General features: G+C 47.1%; 1 protein-coding gene across 5 annotated transcripts in view; it reads right to left on the bottom strand.

Moving 5' to 3' along the window:
- Window positions 1–24,436, bottom strand: part of WNK3 (WNK lysine deficient protein kinase 3) — a 258,491-nt gene that overhangs the window by 98,300 nt on the left and 135,755 nt on the right. For all 5 annotated transcript variants that reach the window (XM_063936367.1, XM_063936369.1, XM_063936368.1 and 2 more), the window contains 3 exons: window positions 23,572–23,860; window positions 6,934–7,130; window positions 6,615–6,710 (listed from right to left, as the gene is read on the bottom strand). In XM_063936367.1, coding sequence (XP_063792437.1) covers window positions 6,615–6,710; window positions 6,934–7,130; window positions 23,572–23,860 — 582 coding nt within the window. The remainder of the gene's footprint in view (window positions 1–6,614; window positions 6,711–6,933; window positions 7,131–23,571; window positions 23,861–24,436) is intronic.

Genomic DNA, 24,436 nt, shown 5'->3' with positions numbered 1-24,436 from the left:
GTGGAAAAAACTTCCCGATGAAGTTTCCACTCTCCCGGGTGGAGGTCGTGCCTGCTGAGGAAGTCTGCTTCCCAGTTTCCATTCCCGGGATGAAACACTGCTGACAGTGCTATCACATGATTTTCCGCCCAGCGAAAAGTCCTTGCAGTTTTTGCCATTGCCCTCCTGCTTCTTGTGTCGCCCTGTCTGTTTACGTGGGCGACTGCCGTGATGTTTTTCCCACTGGATCAATACCGGCTGACCTTGAAGCAGAGGTCTTGCTAAGCTTAGAGCATTATAAATTTACCCTTAGCTCCAGTATATTTATGTGGAGAAAAGTCTCCAGACTTGATCACACTCCCTGGAAATTTTTTCCTTGTGTGACTGCTCCCCAGCCTCTCGGGCTGGGCTCCGTGGTCACCAGCATCCAATCCTGAATGCCGAATCTGCGGCCCTCTAGAAGATGAGCACTCTATAACCACCACAGGAGAGACACCCTTGTTGGATATAGGGTTATCCGCTGATGCATCTGAAGATGCGATCCGGACCATTTGTCCAGCAGATCCCACTGAAAAGTTCTTGCGTGAAATCTGCCGAATGGAATTGCTTCGTAGGAAGCCACCATTTTTACCAGGACCCTTGTGCAATGATGCACTGTTTTTAGGAGGTTCCTGACTAGCTCGGATAACTCCCTGGCTTTCTCTTCCGGGAGAAACACCTTTTTCTGGACTGTGTCCAGAATCATCCCTAGGCACAGCAGACGTGTCGTCGGGATCAGCTGCGATTTTGGAATATTTAGAATCCACCCGTGCTGTTGTAGCAGTATCCGAGATAGTGCTACTCCGACCTCCAACTGTTCCCTGGACTATGCCCTTATCAGGAGATCGTCCAAGTAAGGGATAATTAAGACGCCTTTTCTTCGAAGAAGAATCATCATTTCGGCCATTACCTTGGTAAAGACCCGGGGTGCCGTGGACAATCCAAACGGCAGCGTCTGAAACTGATAGTGACAGTTCTGCACCACGAACCTGAGGTACCCTTAGTGAGAAGGGCAAATTTGGGACATAGAGGTAAGCATCCCTGATGTCCCGGGACACTATATAGTCCCCTTCTTCCTGGTTCGTTATCACTGCTCTGAGTGACTCCATCTTGATTTGAACCTTTGTAAGTGTTCAAAAAAAATTTTTTAGAATAAGTCTCACCTAGCCTTCTGGCTTCAGTACCACAATATAGTGTGGAATAATACCCCTTTTCTTGTAGTAGGAGGGGTAATTTAATTATCACCTGCTGGGAATACAGCTTGTGAATTTTTTTCCCATACTGCCTCCTTGTCGGAGGGAGACCTTGGTAAAGCAGACTTCAGGAGCCTGCGAAGGGGAAACGTCTCGACATTCCAATCTGTACCCCTGGGATACTACTTGTAGGATCCAGGGGTCCTGTACGGTCTCAGCGCCATGCTGAGAACTTGTCAGAAGCGGTGGAACGCTTCTGTTCCTGGGAATGGGCTGCCTGCTGCAGTCTTCTTCCCTTTCCTCTATCCCTGGGCAGATATGATCTTATAGGGACGAAAGGACTGAGGCTGAAAAGACGGTGTCTTTTTCTGCAGAGATGTGACTTAGGGTAAAAAACGGTGGATTTTCCAGCAGTTGCCGTGGCCACCAGGTCCGATGGACCGACCCCAAATAACTCCTCTTCCTTTATACGGTAATACACCTTTGTGCCGTTTGGAATCTGCATCACCTGACCACTGTCGTGTCCATAACATCTTCTGGCAGTTATGGACATCGCATTTACTCATGATGCCAGAGTGCAAATATCCCTCTGTGCATCTCGCATATATAGAAATGCATCCTTTAAACGCTCTATAGTCAATAAAATACTGTCCCTGTCAAGGGTATCAATATTTTTAGTCAGGGAATCCGACCAAGCCACCCCAGCTCTGCACATCCAGGCTGAGGCGATCGCTGGTCGCAGTATAACACCAGTATGTGTGTATATACTTTTTATGATATTTTCCAGCCTCCTGTCAGCTGGTCCTTGAGGACGGCCCTATCTATAGACGGTACCGCCACTTGTTTTGATAAGCGTGTGAGCGCCTTATCCACCTTAAGGGGTGTTTCCCAACGCGCCCTAACTTCTGGCGGGAAAGGGTATACCGCCCATAATTTTCTATCGGGGGGAACCCACGCATCATCACACACTTTATTTAATTTATCTGATTCAGGAAAAACTATGGTAGTTTTTTCACATCCCACATAATACCCTCTTTTGTGGTACTTGTAGTATCAGAAATATGTAACACCTCCTTCATTGCCTTTAACGTGTGGCCCTAATAAGGAATACGTTTGTTTATTCACCGTCGACACTGGATTCAGTGTCCCTGTCTGTGTCTGTGTCGACCGACTAAAGTAAACGGGCGTTTTAAAACCCCTGACGGTGTTTTTGAGACGTCTGGACCGGTACTAATTGTTTGTCGGCCGTCTCATGTCGTCAACCGACCTTGCAGCGTGTTGACATTATCACGTAATTTCCTAAATAAGCCATCCATTCCGGTGTCGACTCCCTAGAGAGTGACATCACCATTACAGGCAATTGCTCCGCCTCCTCACCAACATCGTCCTCCTACATGTCGACACACACGTACCGACACACAGCACACACACAGGGAATGCTCTGATAGAGGACAGGACCCACTAGCCCTTTGGAGAGACAGAGGGAGAGTTTGCCAGCACACACCAAAAACGCTATAATTATATAGGGACAACCTTATATAAGTGTTTTCCCTTATAGCATCTTTTTTATATATTTCTAACGCCAAATTAGTGCCCCCCCTCTCTGTTTTAACCCTGTTTCTGTAGTGCAGTGCAGGGGAGAGCCTGGGAGCCTTCCCTCCAGCCTTTCTGTGAGGGAAAATGGCGCTGTGTGCTGAGGAGATAGGCCCCGCCCCTTTTTCGGCGGCCTCGTCTCCCGCTCTTAACGGATTCTGGCAGGGGTTAAATATCTCCATATAGCCTCCGGAGGCTATATGTGAGGTATTTTTAGCCAAAATAGGTATTCATTTGCCTCCCAGGGCGCCCCCCTCCCAGCGCCCTGCACCCTCAGTGACTGCCGTGTGAAGTGTGCTGAGAGGAAAATGGCGCACAGCTGCAGTGCTGTGCGCTACCTTTAGAAGACTGAGGAGTCTTCTGCCGCCGATTCTGGACCTCTTTCTTACTTCAGCATCTGCAAGGGGGCCGGCGGCAAGGCTCCGGTGACCATCCAGGCTGTACCTGTGATCGTCCCTCTGGAGCTGATGTCCAGTAGCCAAGAAGCCAATCCATCCTGCACGCAGGTGAGTTCACTTCTTCTCCCCTAAGTCCCTCGTTGCAGTGAACCTGTTGCCAGCAGGACTCACTGTAAAATAAAAAACCTAAGCTAAACTTTTCTAAGCAGCTCTTTAGGAGAGCCACCTAGATTGCACCCTTCTCGGCCGGGCACAAAAATCTAACTGGCTTGGAGGAGGGTCATAGGGGGAGGAGCCAGTGCACACCACCTGATCGGAAAGCTTTACTTTTGTGCCCTGTCTCCTGCGGAGCCGCTATTCCCCATGGTCCTTTCAGGAACCCCAGCATCCACTAGGACGATAGAGAAATTATGTTAATGGTGCTACCAACACCCCTTTAAGCTCTTTTAATATACTTGGATGTATCCCAACTGGCCCTATTGATTTATCCACTATCAGTTTTGAGATTTCTGTTAGGACCTTCTCTGTAAATATACTTGTTTCTACCTAATTTTTCTGAATATACCTGCAAATTAACTGTGACCCCTTTCCCTCTCTTTCAGTAGCGAATACGGAGTAAAAATTATTAGGATGATCTGCTATTACATAGTCTTCCTCAACAAGACTCCCAGTCTCTGTCTTTAGTCTTATTATTCTACCTTTTGGTTTTCTCCTTTTGCTTATATACCTAAACACAAGTTTTGCCACCTTTACCTTTGCACATACTAATTAACTTCTTTGCTGCCTCCTGTCTAACAATATACACCTCTTTGTCTTCATTATTCTGCGTCTGCTTATATTTCCTAAAGGCCATCTATTTTGCTTTCACAATACTGCGACTTTCGTTCACAAACCACAGTCTTCCTTTTCCTTGTGTTTTTCCTAACATTTTTATACAAAGGTCTGTTGTCTTTAGGAGTGCACTTTTTAATGTTTCCCACCTCTCTTATACTCCTTCCAAGATCCTCCACTCTGCCAAAGAATCGTTTACACATTTTCCCATCCCTACAAAATCAGCCCTACTAAATCTAACACCTTTGTTTTTGTATGGGATGAGTCACTCTGTCTTTAGGAACCATACTGCTTAATAATCACTGGATCCCAGGTTAGCACTCACTTTTACATCAAATAGTCTGTCTCCATTTGTAAGTATAACATTGCTTCTTTACAAGTGGCAGATGGCATAACTATAGCCTATTAATCCAAATTTCTACTCATTACACCACTTCTTTAGCCAAAGACTGAAGTTTCTGATGCGATGAGTTCCATCTTACCCCCATGTACTGCAATACTTCTGAAAAAGTTACAGTGGTTGCCACTTGCTTTATAGCAGTCCCTAACTTCATCTTTTACGGCCATGGCATTAGCCAGGTCATTTGTCCATAAGTGGACAATGACATCCACCTCTCCATCTTTTCTTGTTGCCTTCATAATTCTTAACATGCACTTTTTATTCCTTGGAGCTGTGGCTCCAGGCAAGCACCTTATTTGTTTCTCTATTTCAGTAGCATTTCCCAGATGTACTCCTCTGATAATGGAATCTCACAAGAGAAGTGCAGTCCTTTGTGGACATGTCATTTTCCTGTTGCTATAGTTAGAATTCCCCATATCTTCTTGTTCTGTATTTACTATATTAGTTGTATCTGCCAGCCCTGCAAGAGCAGCATATGAGTTTTGCAGTGTCACAGCATACAGTTTAGCAATCTCCTCCTGCAGCAGAGAAAATTGCTTATAGATTAGACAGCAGCTGAGTTTCCAGAGGTATCCGGACTCTGGGTTAACACCCATTGGTCGACAGAGAATAGGTTGACGCACAAAAAGGTCGACGAGATTTATATATATATATATATATATATATATATATATATATATATATATATATACACACACACACACACACACACACATACATACACACTATATATATATATATTTATTATTTTATTTTTTTGAACTTTTTCATACTTTACGATCCACATGGACTATGACTGGGAACAGTAATCTGTGCCGAGCGCAGCTGCGAGGGGACACGGTGCACTAATTGGGGTTCACGATTACTTTACGAAGAAAATGACACCAAAAAAAACAAGAAACTCATGTCAACCTTTTTTCATGTTGACCTAATGGCCGTGTCGACCTATACACTGTCGGCCAACAGGTGTCAACCTAATGGGTGTCGACCTATACACTGTCGACCATGAGTCCCATGCCAGTCTCCAGAATGCCTCCCACAAAACAAATGCATTACATCCACTGCACTAGCCCAAACATTGTATCAGATGTTAATGGTATCAGCAATATTTGTGTCAACTTTTCTGTATTCTAACTCACCTGCTTCTATTTTAAACTCACAACTCGCTTAAGTATTCAAGCGTCACTTTACTATGCAAGCTTCTCTCAATGAGCAAGCACCAATGAGTGTGCTCACTATTTATATAGTATATCTGGCAGATGTTACATACAGCTCCTCCTCCTAGTTTCTCTTCACACCCACATTCAGGCCCTCCTCCTAGTTTCTCTTCACACCCACATTCAGGCCCTCCTCCTAGTTTCTCTTCACACCCACATTCAGGCCCTCCTAGTTTCTCTTCACACCCACATTCAGGCCCTCCTAGTTTCTCTTCACATCCACATTCAGACCTTCCTCCTAATTTCTCTTCACACCCACATTCAGGCCCTCCTCCTAATTTCTCTTCACACCCACATTCAGGCACTCCTCCTAATTTCTCTTCAAACCTACATTTAGGCCCGCCTCCTAATTTCTCTTCACACCCACATTCAGGCCTTCCTCCTAATTTCTCTTCACACCATCATTCAGACCTTCCACCTAATTTCTCGTCACATCCACATTCAGACCTTCCTCCTAATTTCTCGTCACATCTACATTCACGTCCTTCCAGACTGCCAGCAATATCCAGGGTTATTTCACGTGAACGCAGAGCAACCTGGGATATTCTGCAGTGTCAAAGCACCCAGTTGAAATAACCAGCGACCCAGCATTTTAACCCGGGTAACGAGACAGGTTCAACCCGGATTCAACCCAGCTCACGAGGCAGTGTGAAAGAGTATCATGTGTTGATGCGATTCGGGACCAATTCACAGCTTCATGTTCTCATCTCCAAGTGCCGGCTTGGCATGTGCCTCCAGTGAAGTAATCGACCTGGCAATAAGCCAGGTCGGACCTCTAGTCTGAAAGGGGCCTCAGCCAGGTCACACCCAGGACGGACCAGTGTACAAAATCCCAGGTGCGACCTGACTGTGGTGTGAAAGGGGTATTCGTAAGAATGCACAGCATAGGGACACAACCAAAATCACACTCTGATTTCTCCCTCAAATTACAAATACTACAGATATAACGCCACTGAGATATTACCTGTGCATTAAGCTGTCCGTCCATTGTGTTGATCGATTGGTACAGAGAGCCAGGCTGAGGCAGGCACTGCACCGGTAGCATCTGTGGCATGGGCACCTGTATAGAGATGATAGTGTAGCATAAATATATTAATTCCTAGAGACACATTCTGCTCATGGCTATGTCTATAGACTTTTTTTTCTCTCGTTCTTGAAATACAGAATTCGGAGACTTTAAGAACTGACATTTAAAGCTAAGTGGTAGCTTGCAGCAGCTCTCTTTTCCATGGCCATCCTCGTATATCACACTTACAATACACCATTCCTTACATAGAACTCACCGGCTGTGGCTGCTGATAGTGTCCCATGACGTGTTGCTGTGGATAAAACTGCCCCATGTGACTGGCTTCTGTTTGTGGCATGCCAGACATTCGCTGTCCAGCTATTGCTTCATGAGAAGCAGTATAGATTGCACTGTGCTGACTTAAATTGTCCAATGCTGCGACTGACCCTCCCCCTGTATCTGACCGGCTATCAGCTAGGAAAAAAAGAAAATAAATTAAGATGGCATAGAAATTCACATTTTATTTATAGTCCTAATTCAAATCAAATTGCAAATGACTCAAATTAATGCATATTCAAGTGTTTGCACGCAGTGGTTATGTACCAAAAGTAACCCTATGCAAGGGGTCATACACAGGCCGCCGCTATCTTTAATGACCACAGTGCTGCAGATTTAAAGCAAATACAATAGTTATTGAGAGTTACGGTATAAGTATCCTCACACCACCAAATGGAAAACAATACAAGCAAATCTATCGGAAAATACTGCAGACACTCGCAGCACTGCTGCTCACATGGAACGGATGGCAGCATAAACCACAGAACCATAGCTGTAACCTACTCTTCTGCCTGCAGGAATAGCAGATGCATATGCTGACATAACTATCCCAGTGCGCTCAGCGTGGCTTGCGCTAGTGCTGCATTCCGTTTGGGGCACTGAATGACCAAACTTCCCGATTCACAATGCTGCTCTCAGGTTCAGCACCTGCACCAAGATCCTATAACTCTCCAATGAGTGGTCATAACCAATTCTTACAAAAAAGAACCCTATAAACACCTCCAATTTTGACAACCAATTAATCTTGTAAAGCGCTACATGCTGCAAAGAGTACAGGCTTTAAAGAAGGGAAAAAAACAACAACCCATATTATAATCAGAATTCTGTACCAGGTGGGACAGAGGGTAAATGATGTCACTAATAGTGTGGTTAAGTTTTACAGGTTTGGCCTCTCTCATATAGAGTATTACCAAATCTAACAGAGCAAGCCTGATTGACTGACAATGAGCTACAGCCTCCTGTAACTCATTGTTAGTCAATCAGGTGTGACAAAACATTAAAATTCCTAAAACTGTCCCTGCTCACGTACTGCGAGATACCACTCCATATGAAAGCATTACCACTACTATGCACTAAGTGGCATATTTACTATCAGGTTCTAGACCATGGGTCTTCAACCTGCGGCCCTCCAGCTGCTGTAGAACTACACATCCCAGCATGCCCTGCCACCGTTTTGCTATTAAGGCATGCTAAAACGGAGGCAGGGCATGCTGGGATGTGTAGTTCCACAGCACCTGGAGGGCCGCAGGTTGAAGACTCATGTTCTAGACACTATAATTTTTTTTTTTAATTTTTTTTATTTCTGCTTCCTACAGCAAAAAAATTATGAATGACTCAAATGTATCATTAAAAAACATATGGAGGGACAGGGACTCTGAAAGGAACCAGTCTTGCTATGTGTTAGAAGCAAAGTGACTGCTAATTCGGGATCATTACTGCGCACACATGCGAGGACGGCCACTGTCGGGTGAGGGATCCTGCAGATCCATCTCTTGGTAAATGGTGCGGAACGTAATCCATAGGCTACAATGGTGTTGGCTACAGGGCTAAGATCCAAAATAAATGTACATTCGGTAGCTCTGCAAGCTTTTTATTTTTAGGTCGAAAAAGAAGACTCCTGTAGATATCAGAGATTTGCTACAGTGCCCTGTATATACACATTTGGGAATTACTTAATATATGCAGGTACCCCCATAAAAGTAGTGTTTTCGAGGGGATATCTTGAAAATGTTGATCAACAGACCCCTACAGAGCCTATTTATTAAATAATATTAGCAAATATTGATGATCCAAAGGAATTAGTAAAGGGGGAGACAGCAGCATATAGCGGTCTCTTCATTTCAAACTGCAAAGCGGACTCCATAGGTTTTTATTGGGACTGCTATGCAGTCAGATTTACCAATGCAAAGCATTCTGGAGCATGTCCTCAGCACCTACCACTGTCTGAAGATGGTGGTAGCACATTTTTTGGGTGAGCAATGCTCCAGATCCCTCCCCGTTCCCTGACAACTGGGGGTGCAGTATGCATGGAAGTACCGAAGAAAGCAGAACATAAGCCATCACTCTGCTTCCAGCCCTCAGCCAGAACGGGTTCCTATCGGAGCCCATGTATTGGCAAGAACTTGTTACTATATTAAATTTACATTTTCACACTGCAAATTTAGGCAAATATTTTTTTCACATCTCCATTAAAAATGCAGACAATGATACACTGGTCCCTAAAGGAGCTTAGGTAAGGGCTATTACCTAAGCTGTGGTTGGAGATGGAAAATAGGATTTTAGTACCTACCAGTAAATCCTTTTCTCCTAGTCCGTAGAGGATGCTGGGGACTCCAAAAGGACCATGGGGTAAAGACGGGATCCGCAGGAGCTTGGGCACACCGAATAGACTTTGACTGGGTGTGAACTGGCTCCTCCCTCTATACCCCTCCTCCAGACCTCAGTTATAGGAACTGTGCCCAGAAGAGACGGACATTTCGAGGAAAGGATTTTTGTATAAACTAAGGGCTACCAACATACCAGCCCACACCACAACATACCGTACAACCGGAGTAACAGTAAACCAGATAACAGTATGAATTAACTACAGCAACAAGCTGAAAACAACAAATACACAACCCGTGTGTACACTAATGCAACCAGCAAGAATACACTGCAAGTAACCGTCCGCACTGGGATGGGCGCCCAGCATCCTCTACGGACTGGGAGAAAAGGATTTACCGGTAGGTACTAAAATCCTATTTTCTCTTACGTCCTAGAGGATGCTGGGGACTCCAAAAGGACCATGGGGTCTATACCAAAGCTCCAACACGGGCGGGAGAGTGCGGACGACTCTGCAGCACCGATTGAGCAAACATGAGGTCCTCCTCAGCTAGGGTATCAAACTTGTAAAACTTAGCAAAGGTGTTTGGACCCGACCACGTAGCTGCTCGGCAAAGCTGAAGTGCCGAGACCCCTCGGGCAGCCGCCCAAGATGAGCCCACCTTCCTGGTAGAATGGGCCTTCACTGATTTCGGCACCGGTAGCCCAGCCGAAGAATGAACTTGCTGAATCGTACTACAAATCCAGCGTGCAATAGTCTGCTTCGAAGCAGGATGACCAATCTTGTTGGAAGCATACAGGACAAACAGCGCCTCTGTTTTCCTGGCATCCGCCGTTCTGGTGACGTAGATCTTCAAAGCTCTCACAACATCAAGAGACTTTGGAACTGCCAGAGCATCCGTAGCCACAGGTACCACAATAGGTTGGTTAATGTGAAACGAAGAAACCACCTTCGGCAGAAATTGTTAACGAGTCCTCAATTCCGCTCTATCCGAATGGAAATTCAAGTACGGACTCTTGTGAGATAAGGCCGCCAACTCTGACATTCGCCTGGCAGACGCCAGAGCCAACAGCATGACCACCTTCCAAGTGAGAAATTTCAACTCAACCTTACGCAAAAGGTTCAAACCAGGAAGACATAAGAAACTGTAAGACCACTTCAAGATCCCATGGTGCCACCGGGGACACAAACGGAGGATGGATATGCATCACTCCCTTCACAAAAGTCTGAACCTCTGGGAGAACAGCTAATTCCTTCTGAAAGAAAATGGATAAAGCCGAAATCTGCACTTTGATGGAACCCAATTTCAGGCCTGCATCGACGCCTGCCTGCAAAAAATGGAGAAACCGACCCAAGTGAAATTCTTCCGCAGGAGCAGTTTTAGTCTCACACCACAAAACATACTTTCTCCAAATACGGTGATAATGTTTCGCCGTAACCTCCTTCCTCGCCTTAAGGACAGTGGGAATGACCTCCCCGGGAATACCTTTTCGAGCTAAGATTTGGCGCTCAACTTCCATGCCGTCAAACGCAGCCGCGATAAGTCTGGAAACACGCATGGTCCCTGCAATAACAGGTCCTCTCAGAGGGAGCGGCCAAGGATCTTCCACAAGTAATTCCTGAAGATCTGGATACCAGGCCCTTCTTGGCCAATCTGGAACGACAAGAATCGCTTGTCGAATGATTCTCAGTACCTTTGGAATGAGAGGAAGCGGAGGGAACACATACACAGACTGAAACACACACGGAGTTACCAGGGCGTCCACTGCACTGGCTTGGGGGTCCCTTGACCTGGAACAATACCTCGGAAGCTTCTTGTTGAGGCGAGACGCCATCAAGTTGATCAGCGGAATTCCCCAACGCTTCGTCACTTCTGCAAATACCTCTTGGTGAAGAGCCCACTCTCCCGGATGGAGATCGTGTCTGCTGAGGAAGTCTGCTTCCCAGTTGTCCACTCCCGGAAGGAAGACTGCTGACGGAGCGCTCACATGCTGTTCCGCCCAGCGAAGGATTCTTGTAGCCTCCGCCATAGCCGCCCTGCTCCTTGTTCCGCCTTGACGGTTTATATACGCCACCGCTGTTATGTTGTCTGACTGTATCAGGACAGGCCGACCCTGAAGAAGGCTTCTTGCTTGTAGCAGGCCGTTGTAAATGGCTCTTAACTCGAGAACATTTATGTGGAGACAAGATTCCTGGAGCGACCATTTCCCCTGGAAATTTCTTCCTTGGGTACTGCGAACCCCAGCATCGGAGACTTGCATCTGTTGTCAACAGGACCCAATCCAGGATACCGAATCGGCGCCCTCCTAGGAGGTGAGAACTTTGCAGCCACCACAGGAGAGAAATCCCGGCCCTGGGAGATAGACTTATCTTTCGGTGCATGCGCAGGTGAGACCCAGACCATTTGCTCAGCAGATCCCACTGAAACACCCGGGCATGAAACCTGCCAAACGGAATGGCTTCGTACGCCGCAACCATTTTCCCCAGAACCCGAGTACATTGATGAATCAAACACACTTGTCGGCCTCAGCAGCTCCCTGACCATCGTCTGCAGTTCCAGAGCTTTGTCTTCCGGAAGAAACACTCTCCGTAAGCCCGTGTCCAGAATCATGCCCAGAAAGGGCAGCCGAGTGGTCGGAATCAACTGAGACTTTGGCAAATTTAGAAGCCAACAGTGTTGTCGCAGAACCGACAGACAAATTTACATTTCTCAGCAACCGTTCCTTGGACCTCGCCTTTATCAGGAGATCGTCCAAGTACGGGATAATTGTAACCCCTTGCTTGCGAAGGAGAACCATCATTTCTGCCATGACTTTGGTGAAAATCCTCGGGGCAGTGGAAAGCCCAAACGACAACGTCGTAAAATTGGTAATGAGAATCCTGTATCGCGAACCTGAAAAACGCTTGATGCGGAGGATATATCGCGACGTGTAAGTAGGCATCCTTTATGTCGACTGACGCCATAAAATCCCCCCTTCTAGGCTGGAAATCACAGCTCGAAGAGATTCCATCTGGAACTTGAAACCTTTCAAGTATGGATTGAGGGATTTTAGGTTCAGAATAGGTCTGACCGAACCGTCCGGTTTCGGTACCACAAAGAGGCTCGAGTAGAACCCCTCCCCCCATTGGGACGGGGGGACGGGAACAATGACCCACTGTTGACACAGCTTTTGTATTGCTACCTTCACCACCTCCCTGTCCGGAAGAGACATTGGTACGGCCGAAATGAAAAACCTCCTGAAACTCCAGCTTGTATCCCTGAGATACTATATCTAGGACCCAAGGATCCAGGCCTGATTGAACCCAGACCTGGCTGAAGATCCGCAGACGGCCCCCCAATGGTCCGGACTCCCCCAGGGAAGCCGTGAACTTGGTAGAGGCAGGGGAGGACTTTTGGTCCTGGGCGCCTGACACTGCAGGCGACTTTCGTCCCCTTCCTCTACCCTTTGAAGCGAGGAAGGACAAACCTTTTCCACGCTTGTATTTATTTGGACGAAAGGACTGCATCTGCTGATGTGGTGCCTTTTTCTGTTGTGTGGGAACATAAGGAAGAAAAGACGACTTACCCGCAGTCGCGGTAGACACCAGGTCAGCCAAGCCGTCACCGAACAAGACATTACCTTTGAAGGGGAGAGCTTCCATAGCTCTCATGGAGTCTGTATCAGCATTCCATTGATGGATCCACAGCGCCCTCCTGGCCGAGATCGCCCTGGCATTGGCTCTTGATCCCAAGAGACCAACATCCCTCGCCGCATCTTTCAGGTAATCTGCAGCGTCCTTGATATAACAAAGAGTCAAAAGAACATTATCTTTATCAAGGGTATCCATATCAGCAGCTAAATTCTCAGCCCATTTAGCAATAGCACTACTCACCCATACCGACGCAACAGCAGGTCTGAGCAATGCACCCGTATTAGCGAAAATGGACTTCACAGACGTCTCCAGCTTGCGATCCGCCGGATCCTTGAGAGCTGCCGTGTCAGAATTTGCCACCTCTTGTCCAGCGACTCCCAAGACTTTTCACAAAGAGTATTCATTTCATGAGAGGGGGGGAAACTTCACCTCAGGTTTTTTCCCTTTGAACAAACAAATCCTTGTTTCCTGCACTGCAGGTTCGTCAGAAATATGTAAAACATCTTTTATAGCCACAATCATGTACTGAATACTCTTAACTAACCGTGGGTGTAAAGCAGCCTCAGTGAAGTCGACATCGGAATCAGAATCCGTGTCGGTATCCGTATCTACCAACTGGGTTAACGGCCGCTTTTGCGACCCTGATGGGGTCTGCACCTGATACAAAGCATCCTCCATGGATTTCCTCCACACCTGTGTCTGAGACTCCGATTTATCTAACCTTTTAGACAAAGAGGCCACATTTGTATTAAGTGTACTTAACATTGTAAGCAAATCAGGTGTCGGCTGTGCCGACAGAGCCAACTCCAGACCCGCATCTGCTCCCCCAGCAATCTCCTCCGAGGAATAACACTCAGCCATGCCGACACGGAGTACAGACACACTACCTCAGCTAGGGGACAGACCCACAAGGAAGCCTGGATAGAGAAACACAGAGGGAGTATGCCAGCTCACACCCCATTGCCCATATATCCCACCAACAATATATGTTGAAAGCGCTGCTAGAAATAACAATAATTATGCACCAATAACTGTGCCTTCCCCCCCGATTAGCTCCCTGTTACTTGTAGTGGAGCTTGGAGGTCCCGGGCCAGCGTCTCATGCAGCGCCGTGGATGAGAGAAAATGGCGCTGGTGAGCTGTGCGGCTAAGCCCCGCCCCTTCCCGGCACGCTTCAGCCCGCTAAAATTTAAAAATGAAAATGCTGGCGGGGGCACCGAAAAGCCTTCAGCCAGCTTCCCAGACCCAGTAACATGCTGACCCCCCCCCCCAGCACCCTGTGAGTGCCGTTGGTGAAGTGTGTGGGAGCATGGAGCGCAGCACTACCGCTGCGCTGTACCTCGTTACTGAAGTCTTCTGCCGTCACTGAAGTCTTCTGCCTTCTGCATACTCACCCGGCTTCTTTCTTCTGGCTTCTGTGAGGGGGGTGACGGCGCGGCTCCAGGAACAAGCAGCTAGGCGCACCAAGTGATCGAACACTCTGGAGCTAATGGTGTCCAGTAGCTTAAGAAGCAGAGCCCTTAACTAAGTAGAAGTAGGTCTGACTTCTCTCCCCTCAGTCCCTCGATGCAGGGAGCCTGTAGCCAGCAGGTCTCCCTGAAAATAAAAAACCTAACAAAAGTATTTTCTAGAGAAACTCAGGAGAGCTCCCCTAGTGAGTGTCCAGTCAGTCCTGGGCACAAAGTCTAACTGAGGTCTGGAGGAGGGGCATAGAGGGAGGAGCCAGTTCACACCCAGTCAAAGTCTTCTCAGTGTGCCCAAGCTCCTGCGGATCCAGTCTATACCCCATGGTCCTTTTGGAGTCCCCAGCATCCTCTAGGACGTAAGAGAAAATAAGATTTTACTCACCGGTAAATCTATTTCTCGTAGTCCGTAGTGGATGCTGGGGACTCCGCAAGGACCATGGGGAATAGACGGCTCCGCAGGAGACTGGGCACATCTAAAGAAAGATTTAGGACTCTCTGGTGTGCACTGGCTCCTCCCCCTATGACCCTCCTCCAAGCCTCAGTTAGGAACTGTGCCCGGAAGAGCTGACACAATAAGGAAGGATTTTTGAATCCCGGGTAAGACTCATACCAGCCACACCAATCACACCATATAACACGTGATAGGAACCCCGGTTAACAGTATGATAACAAATGGAGCCTCTGAAGAGATGGCTCACAACAAAACCCGATTTTTGTAACAATAACTATGTACAGGTATTGCAGACAATCCGCACTTGGGATGGGCGCCCAGCATCCACTACGGACTACGAGAAATAGATTTACCGGTGAGTAAAATCTTATTTTCTCTGACGTCCTAGTGGATGCTGGGGACTCCGCAAGGACCATGGGGATTATACCAAAGCTCCAAAACGGGCGGGAGAGTGCGGATGACTCTGTAGCACCGAATGAGAGAACTCCAGGTCCTCCTCAGCCAGGGAATCAAATTTGTAGAATTTAGCAAACGTGTTTGCCCCTGACCAAGTAGCTGCTCGGCAAAGTTGTAAAGCCGAGACCCCTCTGGCAGCCGCCCAAGATGAGCCCACCTTCCTTGTGGAATGGGCTTTTATTGATTTAGGCTGCGGTAATCGTACCGCAGAATGCGCCAGCTGAATAGTGCTACAAATCCAGCGCGCAATAGACTGCTTAGAAGCAGGTGCACCCAGCTTGTTGGGTGCATACAGGATAAACAGCGAGTCAGTTTTTCTGACTCCAGCCGTCCTGGAAACATAAATTTTCAGGGCCCTGACTACGTCCAGCAACTTGGAATCCTCCAAGTCCCTAGTAGCCGCAGGCCCCACAATAGGTTGGTTCAAGTGAAAAGCTGAGACCACCTTCGGGAGAAACTGAGGACGAGTCCTTAATTCTGCCCTATCCATCTGGAAAATCAGATAAGGGCTTTTTCAAGACAAAGCCGCCAATTCTGAAACCCGCCTGGCCGAAGCCAGGGCCAACAGTACGACCACTTTCCACGTGAGATATTTTAATTCCACAGTCTTAAGTGGTTCGAACCAATGTGATTTCAGGAATGCCAAAACCACATTGAGATCCCAAGGTGCCACTGGGGGCACAAAAGGAGGCTGAATATGCAGAACTCCTTTGACAAAAGTCTGAACTTCAGGCAGTGAAGCCAGTTCTTTCTGGAAGAAAATCGACAGAGCCGAAATCTGGACCTTGATGGACCCCAATTTGAGGCCCAACGTCACCCCTGCTTGCAGGAAGTGTAGGAATCGACCCAGTTGAAAATCCTCCTTCGGGGCCTTCATGGCCCCACACCAAGCAACATATTTCCGCCAAATGCGGTAATAATGTCTTGCGGTGATATCCTTCCTGGCTTTGATCAGGGTAGGGATGACTTCCTCCGGAATACCCTTTTCCTTTAGGATCCGGTGTTCAACCGCCATGCCGTCAAACGCAGCAAGTCTTGGAACAGACAGGGTCCCTGCTGCAGCAGGTCTTGTCTGAGCGGCAGAGGCCAAGGGTCCTCTGCCAGCATCTCTTGAAGTTTCGGGTACCAAGCTCTTCTTGGCCAATCCGGAACCACGAGTATGGTTTTCACTCCTCGCATTCTTATTATTCTCAGTACCTTGGGTATGAGAGGTAGAGGAGGAAACACAAACCGACTGGTACACCCACGGTGTCACTAGAGCGTGGCTTCTGCCATCTCCATCCTGCTTCTTGTGCCGCCCTGTCTGTTTACATGGGCGACCGCCGTGATATTGTCTGATTGGATCAGTACCGGCTGGTTCTGAAGCAGGGGCCTTGCTTGGCATAGGGCATTGTAAATGGCCCTTAGCTCCAGAATATTTATGTGAAGCGAAATCTCCTTGGAAATTTCTTCCCTGTGTGACTGCACCCCAGCCCCGAAGGCTGGCCTCCGTGGTCACCAGGACCCAGTCCTGTATTCCGAATCTGCGGCCCTCTAGTAGATGAGCCCTCTGCAGCCACCACAGCAGCGACAACCTGTTTCTTGCCGACAGGGTTATCCGCTGTTGTATCTGTAGATGGGACCCGGACCATTTGTCCCACAGGTCCCACTGGAACGTCCTTATGTGGAACCTTCCGAATGGAATTATGCTTCGTACGAAGCTACCATTTTTTTCCAGGACTCGTGTGCTTCCACTGGAAGAAACTCTTTTCTGGTCTGTGTCCAGAATCATTCCCAGGAACAGAAGACGTGTCGTCGGGACCAGCTGTGACTATGGAATATTGATAATCCAGTCGTGCTGTTGTAGCACTTCCCGAGAGAGTGCTACCCCCACTACTAACTGTTCTTTGGACCTCGCCTTTATCAGGAGATCGTCCAAGTACGGGATAATAAAAACTTCCTTCTTGCGAAGGAGTATCATCATTTCGGCCCTTACCTTGGTAAAGACCTTCGGTGCCGTGGACAACTCCAACGGCAGCGTCTGGAACGGATAGTGACAGTCCTGTACCACACATCTGAGGTACTCCTGGTGAGGAGGGTAAATGGGGACATGCAGGTACGCATCCTTGATGTCCAGGGAGACCCTGTAATCCCCCTCGTCCAGGCTCGTAATAACCGCCCTGAGCGATTTTATCTTGAACTTGAATCTTCTGATATAAAAGTTCAAGTATTTTAATTTTAAGATGGGTCTCACCGAACCGTTCTGTTTCGGTACCACAACCATTGTGGAATAGTAACCCCTTCCTTGCAGAAGGAGGGGCACCTTGACAATCACTTGTTGTGATTATAGTGTTGAATAGCCACCAACATCGCCTCCCTGGCAGAGGGAGGTGCCGGTAAGGCAGATTTTAGGAAACGGCGGGGGGAAGAACGTCTCGAACTCCAGCCTGTACCCCTGAGATACTACTTGAAGGACCCAGGGATCCATGTGAGAGAGCACACTGGGCGCTGAAATTTCTGAGACGGGCCCCCACCGTACCCGGGTCCGCCTGAGCAGCCCCAGCGTCATGCTGTGGACTTACCGGACGCAGGGAGGACTTCTGCTCTTGGGAACTAGCTGTGTGCTGGCAGCTTTTTCCTCTACCTTTGCCTCTCGGCAGAAAGGATGAGCCTCTAGCCCTCTTGCTTTTCTGGGGCCGAAAGGACTGTACTTGATGATACGGTGCTTTCTTTTGTTGTGGGGTAGCCTGTGGCAAAAAAGTCGATTTCCCAGCAGTAGCTGTGGAAACGAGGTCTGAAAGACCATCCCCAAACAGTTTTACCCCCTTATAGGGCAAAACTTCCATGTGACGATTCGAGTCGGCATCGCCTGACCATTGCCGAGTCCATAACCCCCGTCTGGCGGCAATGGACCTAGCGCTTATTTTTGATGCCAGCCGGCAAATATCCCTCTGTGCATCACGCATGTATAAGACCACGTCTTTTATATGCTCTATTGTCAGCAAAATATTGTCCCTATCCATAGTAATTTTCCGACAGGGAATCTGACCATGCAGCGGGAGCACTGCACATCCATGCCGAAGCAATGGCTGGTCGCAATATAATGCCCGAGTGTGTGACTATATCTTTCAGGGTAACCCCCTGCTTTTTATCAGCAGGTTCCTTCAGGGCGGCCGTATCCGGAGACGGTAGTGCCACCTTTTCTGATAAGCGTGTAAGCGCTGTATCTACCCTATGGGGTGTTTCCCAACGTGACCTATCCTCTGGCGGGAAAGGGTACGCTGCCAATTACCGTTTAGAAATTATCAATTTCTTACCGGGGGAAGACCACGCTTCCTCACACACCATTTAATTTCTCAGATGCAGGAAAAACTACTGGTAGTTTTCTCTCACCAAACATAATACCCTTTTATGTGGTACCTGGGGTATTATCATAAATGTGTAATACATTTTTCATTGCCTCAATCATGTAACGGGTGGACCTATTTGGAGGGTACACTAGTCTCATCGTCGTCGACACTGGAGTCGGTATCCGTGTCGACATCTGTTTCTGCCATCTGAGGTAGCGGGCGTTTTTAGAGCCCCCCATGACATTTGAGACGCTGGAACAGGCACAAGCTGAGTAGCCGGCTGTTCTGTGTCGTCGACCTTTTGTGTAAGGAGTTGACACTTTCACGTAATCCTTCCATAAGTCCAACCACACCGGTGTCGATCCCGCAGGGGGTGACATCACATTTACAGGCATTCGCTCCGCCTCCACATCATTATCCTCCTCATACATGTCGACACAGCCGTACCGACACACAGCACACACACAGGGAATGCTCTGACAGAGGACAGGACCCCACAAAGCCCTTTGGGGAGACAGAGGGAGAGTATGCCAGCACACACCAGGGCGCTATATATCACAGGGATATCACATATAAGAGTGTTTTCCCTTATAGCTGCCTATATATATTGTATACTGCGCCTAAATTGTGCCCCCCTCTCTTTTTAACCCTTTCTGTAGTATTGACTGCAGGGGAGAGCCAGGGAGCTTCCCTCCAACGGAGCTGTGAGGGAAAAATGGCGCCAGTGTGCTGAAGGAGATAGCTCCGCCCCTTTTTCGCGGCCTTTCTCCCGCATTTTTATGGATTCTGGCAGGGGTTAAAAAGCACCTATATAGCCTCTGGGGCTATATATGGTGCCAGTTTGCCAGCCAAGGTGTCAGTATTGCTGCTCAGGGCGCCCCCCCCCCCAGCGCCCTGCACCCATCAGTGACCGAAGTGTGTGGTGTGCATGAGGAGCAATGGTGCACAGCTGCAGTGCTGTGCGCTACCTTGGAGAAGACAGAAGTCTTCAGCCGCCGATTTTCCGGACCACCTTCTTGCTTCTGGCTCTGTAAGGGGGACGGCGGCGCGGCTCCGGGAACGGACGACGAGGTCGGGTCCTGTGTTCGATCCCTCTGGAGCTAATGGTGTCCAGTAGCCTAAGAAGCCCAAGCTACCACCACTTAGGTAGGTTCGCTTCTTCTCCCCTTAGTCCCTCGATGCAGTGAGCCTGTTGCCAGCAGGTCTCACTGAAAATAAAAAACCTAACAAACACTTTCTTCCTAGGAGCTCAGGAGAGCCCCTAGTGTGCATCCAGCTCAGCCGGGCACAGAAATCTAACTGAGGCTTGGAGGAGGGTCATAGGGGGAGGAGCCAGTGCACACCAGATAGTCCTAAATCTTTCTTTAGATGTGCCCAGTCTCCTGCGGAGCCGTCTATTCCCCATGGTCCTTGCGGAGTCCCCAGCATCCACTAGGACGTCAGAGAAAACATATTGCACATACTATTATTGACTCAATGGATAAAATGGTAACGGAATGTGAAATAAAAACCAAAATGTGGATGCAGAAACGCGTTCTTTTGTATTTGGTATTAATCTAACAACCGGGAATTTATTACATAGTGTTCACACTAGGCTCTTTTAGAACATGAATCTCAAGGCAAAAGGCTCCTCAGACAGTGTGGTTGTCGCCATGGGTAAGGCTAAAAAGAGACCTTTCGCTAACAATCACAGCGTCTTGAAGACTCATATCTCCAGGTGCAAAAAAAAAATGTTATCCTACCCTTTCTTTTCAGTAAACCTGTTTACTTCTGTTTTCGCAGTAGGGCCTGAACAGTCAATAGAAACCTAGTTCTTTGCCATAAGGCCCATACACACTTGACGATGCACACGTCGTTAACGACCGTCGTTAACAACTTCCCTTGAACTTCCCTTGAACAGCTGAGCAAACGACATGAGCATACACACTACCAACAACCAACGACCAAAGACCATTCATCGTTGAAGCATCCAAGCTGAACAGTTTATTAAAATAATGAGCTGGGAACAGGGCTGGTGAACAGTGGCTTGGTCGTTCACACCATACACATTCAACGACGTCTCTGGTCGGTAACGACCATAGTGGGAATTGGGCATACATGCTCCACAGATAAGCGAGGGTCGTTAACGTCCCGCGGGGCCGCGCATCGGTGGTCGTCGGATGCATACACACTTGACGATATAATGAGCGGCGTCGTTGATGAGGGCTGAAATGAACGACGTCGCTCATTTTATCGTCACGTGTGTATGGGCTGTCTGTCGTTTCTCAGAAGTTGTCACTTCCGGCACAACAGACATATCTCTCCTACCCAACGTTCTACCATGAGAGTAAACGTTTCTTTTGGCAATATCTACAGTGAGAAGAACTCAGGAACTGGGGGGCTCTGCCTCGTAAATCTCTATTATTTTGCATTAAGACAGGGGACTCTTTTCAGCCTAAACTAATGTCCAGTTTAAATCAGTATATCAGTATGCTGGCATTAGGCAGGAACCAGACTTCGGGAGAGGAGATACTCTGTTGTTGGATGTTTTGTTGGACCCTGAGGAACCCAAGCTAATAGGACTCGAGTAGAGTAATGTCCACAAGCCGTTGTCCTGCAATCTAAGCAGAATATTGCTAAAATAGATTTGGTAAATGGGGGAAGGGGGGCACGCATTTCACCCAACGGGTGAAATGAGCGATGTGCTAGATTGCGCCAATCTAGCACCGGCGATAGTGACGCGTGGGGCCACGCATCACTATCGCTGTGGGGCATACACACACGGAGATCTGTGCTTAATTTCTAAGCAATTTAGTCAGATTGCTTAGATTTTAAGCACGGCTCTCTGTGTGTGCCCCCCTTTAGTTCTACCCTTAAAGTTGATTGTTGTAGGAGGACATTGTCTTCCTCTGTCTCTTGTTTCGTCTCTCCTGTCTGTTCTGTGGGCTTGGCTAGCAAAATAACTGAATCACAGTAGACAATGGTAAGAATTTAGATTGTGTGCCAGATATTTTAAAGTGCAAAATTCCTGGCTGAGCCTATAGTATCCCTGTGTTCAGGGGAAAGGATTTAACGTACATACAAAAACACTATTATGAGTCTTGAATTAGAGAGACCAGTGAATTATTGTAAGGTAAAGTTTTGCATTCAAATAAATCCCTTCCACAGCAATTGAGAGATAATTAGGGATGCATTGTGCAAACACTCAATAAACAGAATTGTTGTGGCTTTATAAAATACTGATTGTACGCAACTAATCAGATTAGTTTTTGAAAGGAAGTAGGTAGCGCATTACCAATGCAGTGGCAATCATTCACCAAGATATTAGCAAAACATGTGCCATTTTTATGCAATAGGTTGGGGATTCACAAAAAATATGTAATGAAATGACAAGGTGATACAAATGAAGTTTATGCAAACTGCATTATATAGCATCTGTTCTTTAATACAAATCTGAAATTCGGAGCTTGTCATTATACTCACAATAAAGATGGAATGTTTTTTGCAAGGTTCTTTCTGTACTGAAATAGTCCATTTCTGGAGAAAATCTTACCATTAAATGAGTTAATATTTGTGTATCCACATAAATCATATTTACTGGGATTTGCGGATGACATTTAAACACTTCCTACTGTAATTATACTACTATGCGATAACATGTATTCGTTATCTTGGTAGTTGCTTTCAGACTCTTCCCTGTCTTGGTGGAAGAGACTTTATAAATGACCTAAATGGTTTGTGTTGTCCTTCGACATTCATTTGAGAAGACACTGGTTTGTTTTATAGGAGTGGCTCTTCACACAGAAACTAGGGGGGGGGGTTAGGGGAGATTTAGATACCAGTTGGCTTGGGAAGCTGTCGCTTTGTGGAAAACAGGTGTAAATGTGTATGTGTTGCAGTGAATAATTGCTGAGGGGGATTTGAAAGTAAAAACGAAGAATCTCTTAACGTTATAAAAGTCAAGTGAAGCAGCACAGGCATCAATTGTACCCAGTCTACTTCCATATGATCTGGACAATCATGTACTTTAAAGGGGTTCAGTATGGTATGCCGGCTGTCGGGCTCCCGGGGACCAGCATACCGGCGCCGGGAGCCCGACCACCGGCTTACCGACAGTGTGGCGAGCGCAAATGAGCCCCTTGCGGGCACGGTGGCGCGCTACGCGTGCCACACTATTTTATTCTCCCTCCAGGGGGGTCGTGGACCCCCAAGAGGGAGAATAAGTGTCGGTATGCCGGCGCAGGTATACTGTGCGCCGGGACCCAGTCAGTCGGCATACTGAAGACCACCCCTTTAATGTGCTAGGAAAAATAGGTAAGGTTACATAAAAAAAAAAAAAAGACATGGGTGCTGGCTGACCTACGGAGAAATATGTGGACATTGGGTGGACTGGGCAGAAGTGCATGTAGTTTTAAGATACAAATAGGTTCAAATAAACAGACATTTAAGGATATGGCAGATTCAATATTGAATTCTAATTACTACTTTGTGCACAGAACACACACAGAAACATTTTATGTTTGCGATCTGTTACCGGCTGTTAATTCATTATAACCTTTGAGAGAATGGAAAATGTTCTATTCTACACATATCTATACTGTATATCTAGCTATATATCTATATATCTATGTTGTATGGATACTTGGGTATAGCATATATTACACAATTGTTTGCTTGTTCAGTCTCTATCGTTTTCAGATTCTATGGCCATTTACCTAGTGGCATTTTGAGGAACTGAGCTGAGATCCATAGAGTTATGGAGAAAGTGGGGGGACATTTCAGCAGCGTCGGGGTGGTATCTAGCGGACCCTGGCGCAAACAATTGAATTCCCCCCAATGTCTTTTTTTTCACAACTGTTTTTGATGAGAGAACTATGCCGGTACAAGTGTTAAGTTTCCTTTTGTCGTATGTAAACGCTAGGCATTCATTGGAGAAAACCAACCTGTAACGGATGAGCACTGCTGATAATGCTGCTGTAACTGCTGGCGCACATGCTGATCCACTTCTGTTTCCTCACTCTCGTTACCTCCGGTTTGGGAAAAGCCAGCAGTCACAGGGGTGCCTGTCTGTACGACTGGTGCCCCAGCTGCTCTGCTCTGCGAGTCACGGCGATCCTCTATATTTCCAACCAGCATCTTCCGGTCTCTTGTGTTCTTGATGAGGCTCACACGATCACGTATAGATTTGGACACTGCTTTACTGTCACTTTCATGGAAAAATCCAGATTTAACCTACAGAAAAAGGTTTGAAAATTGTTGTACATAACGATCACTCACATATTTTATAGGTTAACACACAAACCTAATAGATAGATCCATCTATCTGTATATGTCTATACGATATACATACATATACACGGGTTGTGCAGTAAGTTCCTGGCTGTGCAGTGCATAGGTAGTGTAGACACAATGGGGCAGATTCAATTGTTGAGAATACTCTGAGAAAAATTCAATGTTTACTTTGTTTAAAAATATAATCCTTTTTGTGCGTCCGGAAACTCATTGCACACCACTCGTATAGCTATCTATTTCAGTAAATACATGCATAGATTTTAAACTACCAGAGTTTAAGGTGACTTGCCTAAATCAATTCAAAGCAGAAACCCTTGTTCAATAACGATATGAAAACTCTTAAACTGGGTGCACACCAGAGCAATGTGTACCCAGCCGATATGTCGGGGCGACATAGCAGAACCTAGATGCACATTGAGTAATTATAATGAGGGGTCCATCACTGTTTGGTCCTTCATTAGCATACATGCTGTCACTAGCGATACAGTCAGGTTTGATGTGCAGCAGATCAAACCT

Source organism: Pseudophryne corroboree, chromosome 8 (assembly GCF_028390025.1).
Source record: "Pseudophryne corroboree isolate aPseCor3 chromosome 8, aPseCor3.hap2, whole genome shotgun sequence".
Classification (NCBI taxonomy): Eukaryota; Metazoa; Chordata; class Amphibia; order Anura; family Myobatrachidae; genus Pseudophryne; species Pseudophryne corroboree.
Note: the sequence above shows the minus strand (reverse complement) of the source record. Positions and strands in the feature narration are given on the sequence as shown.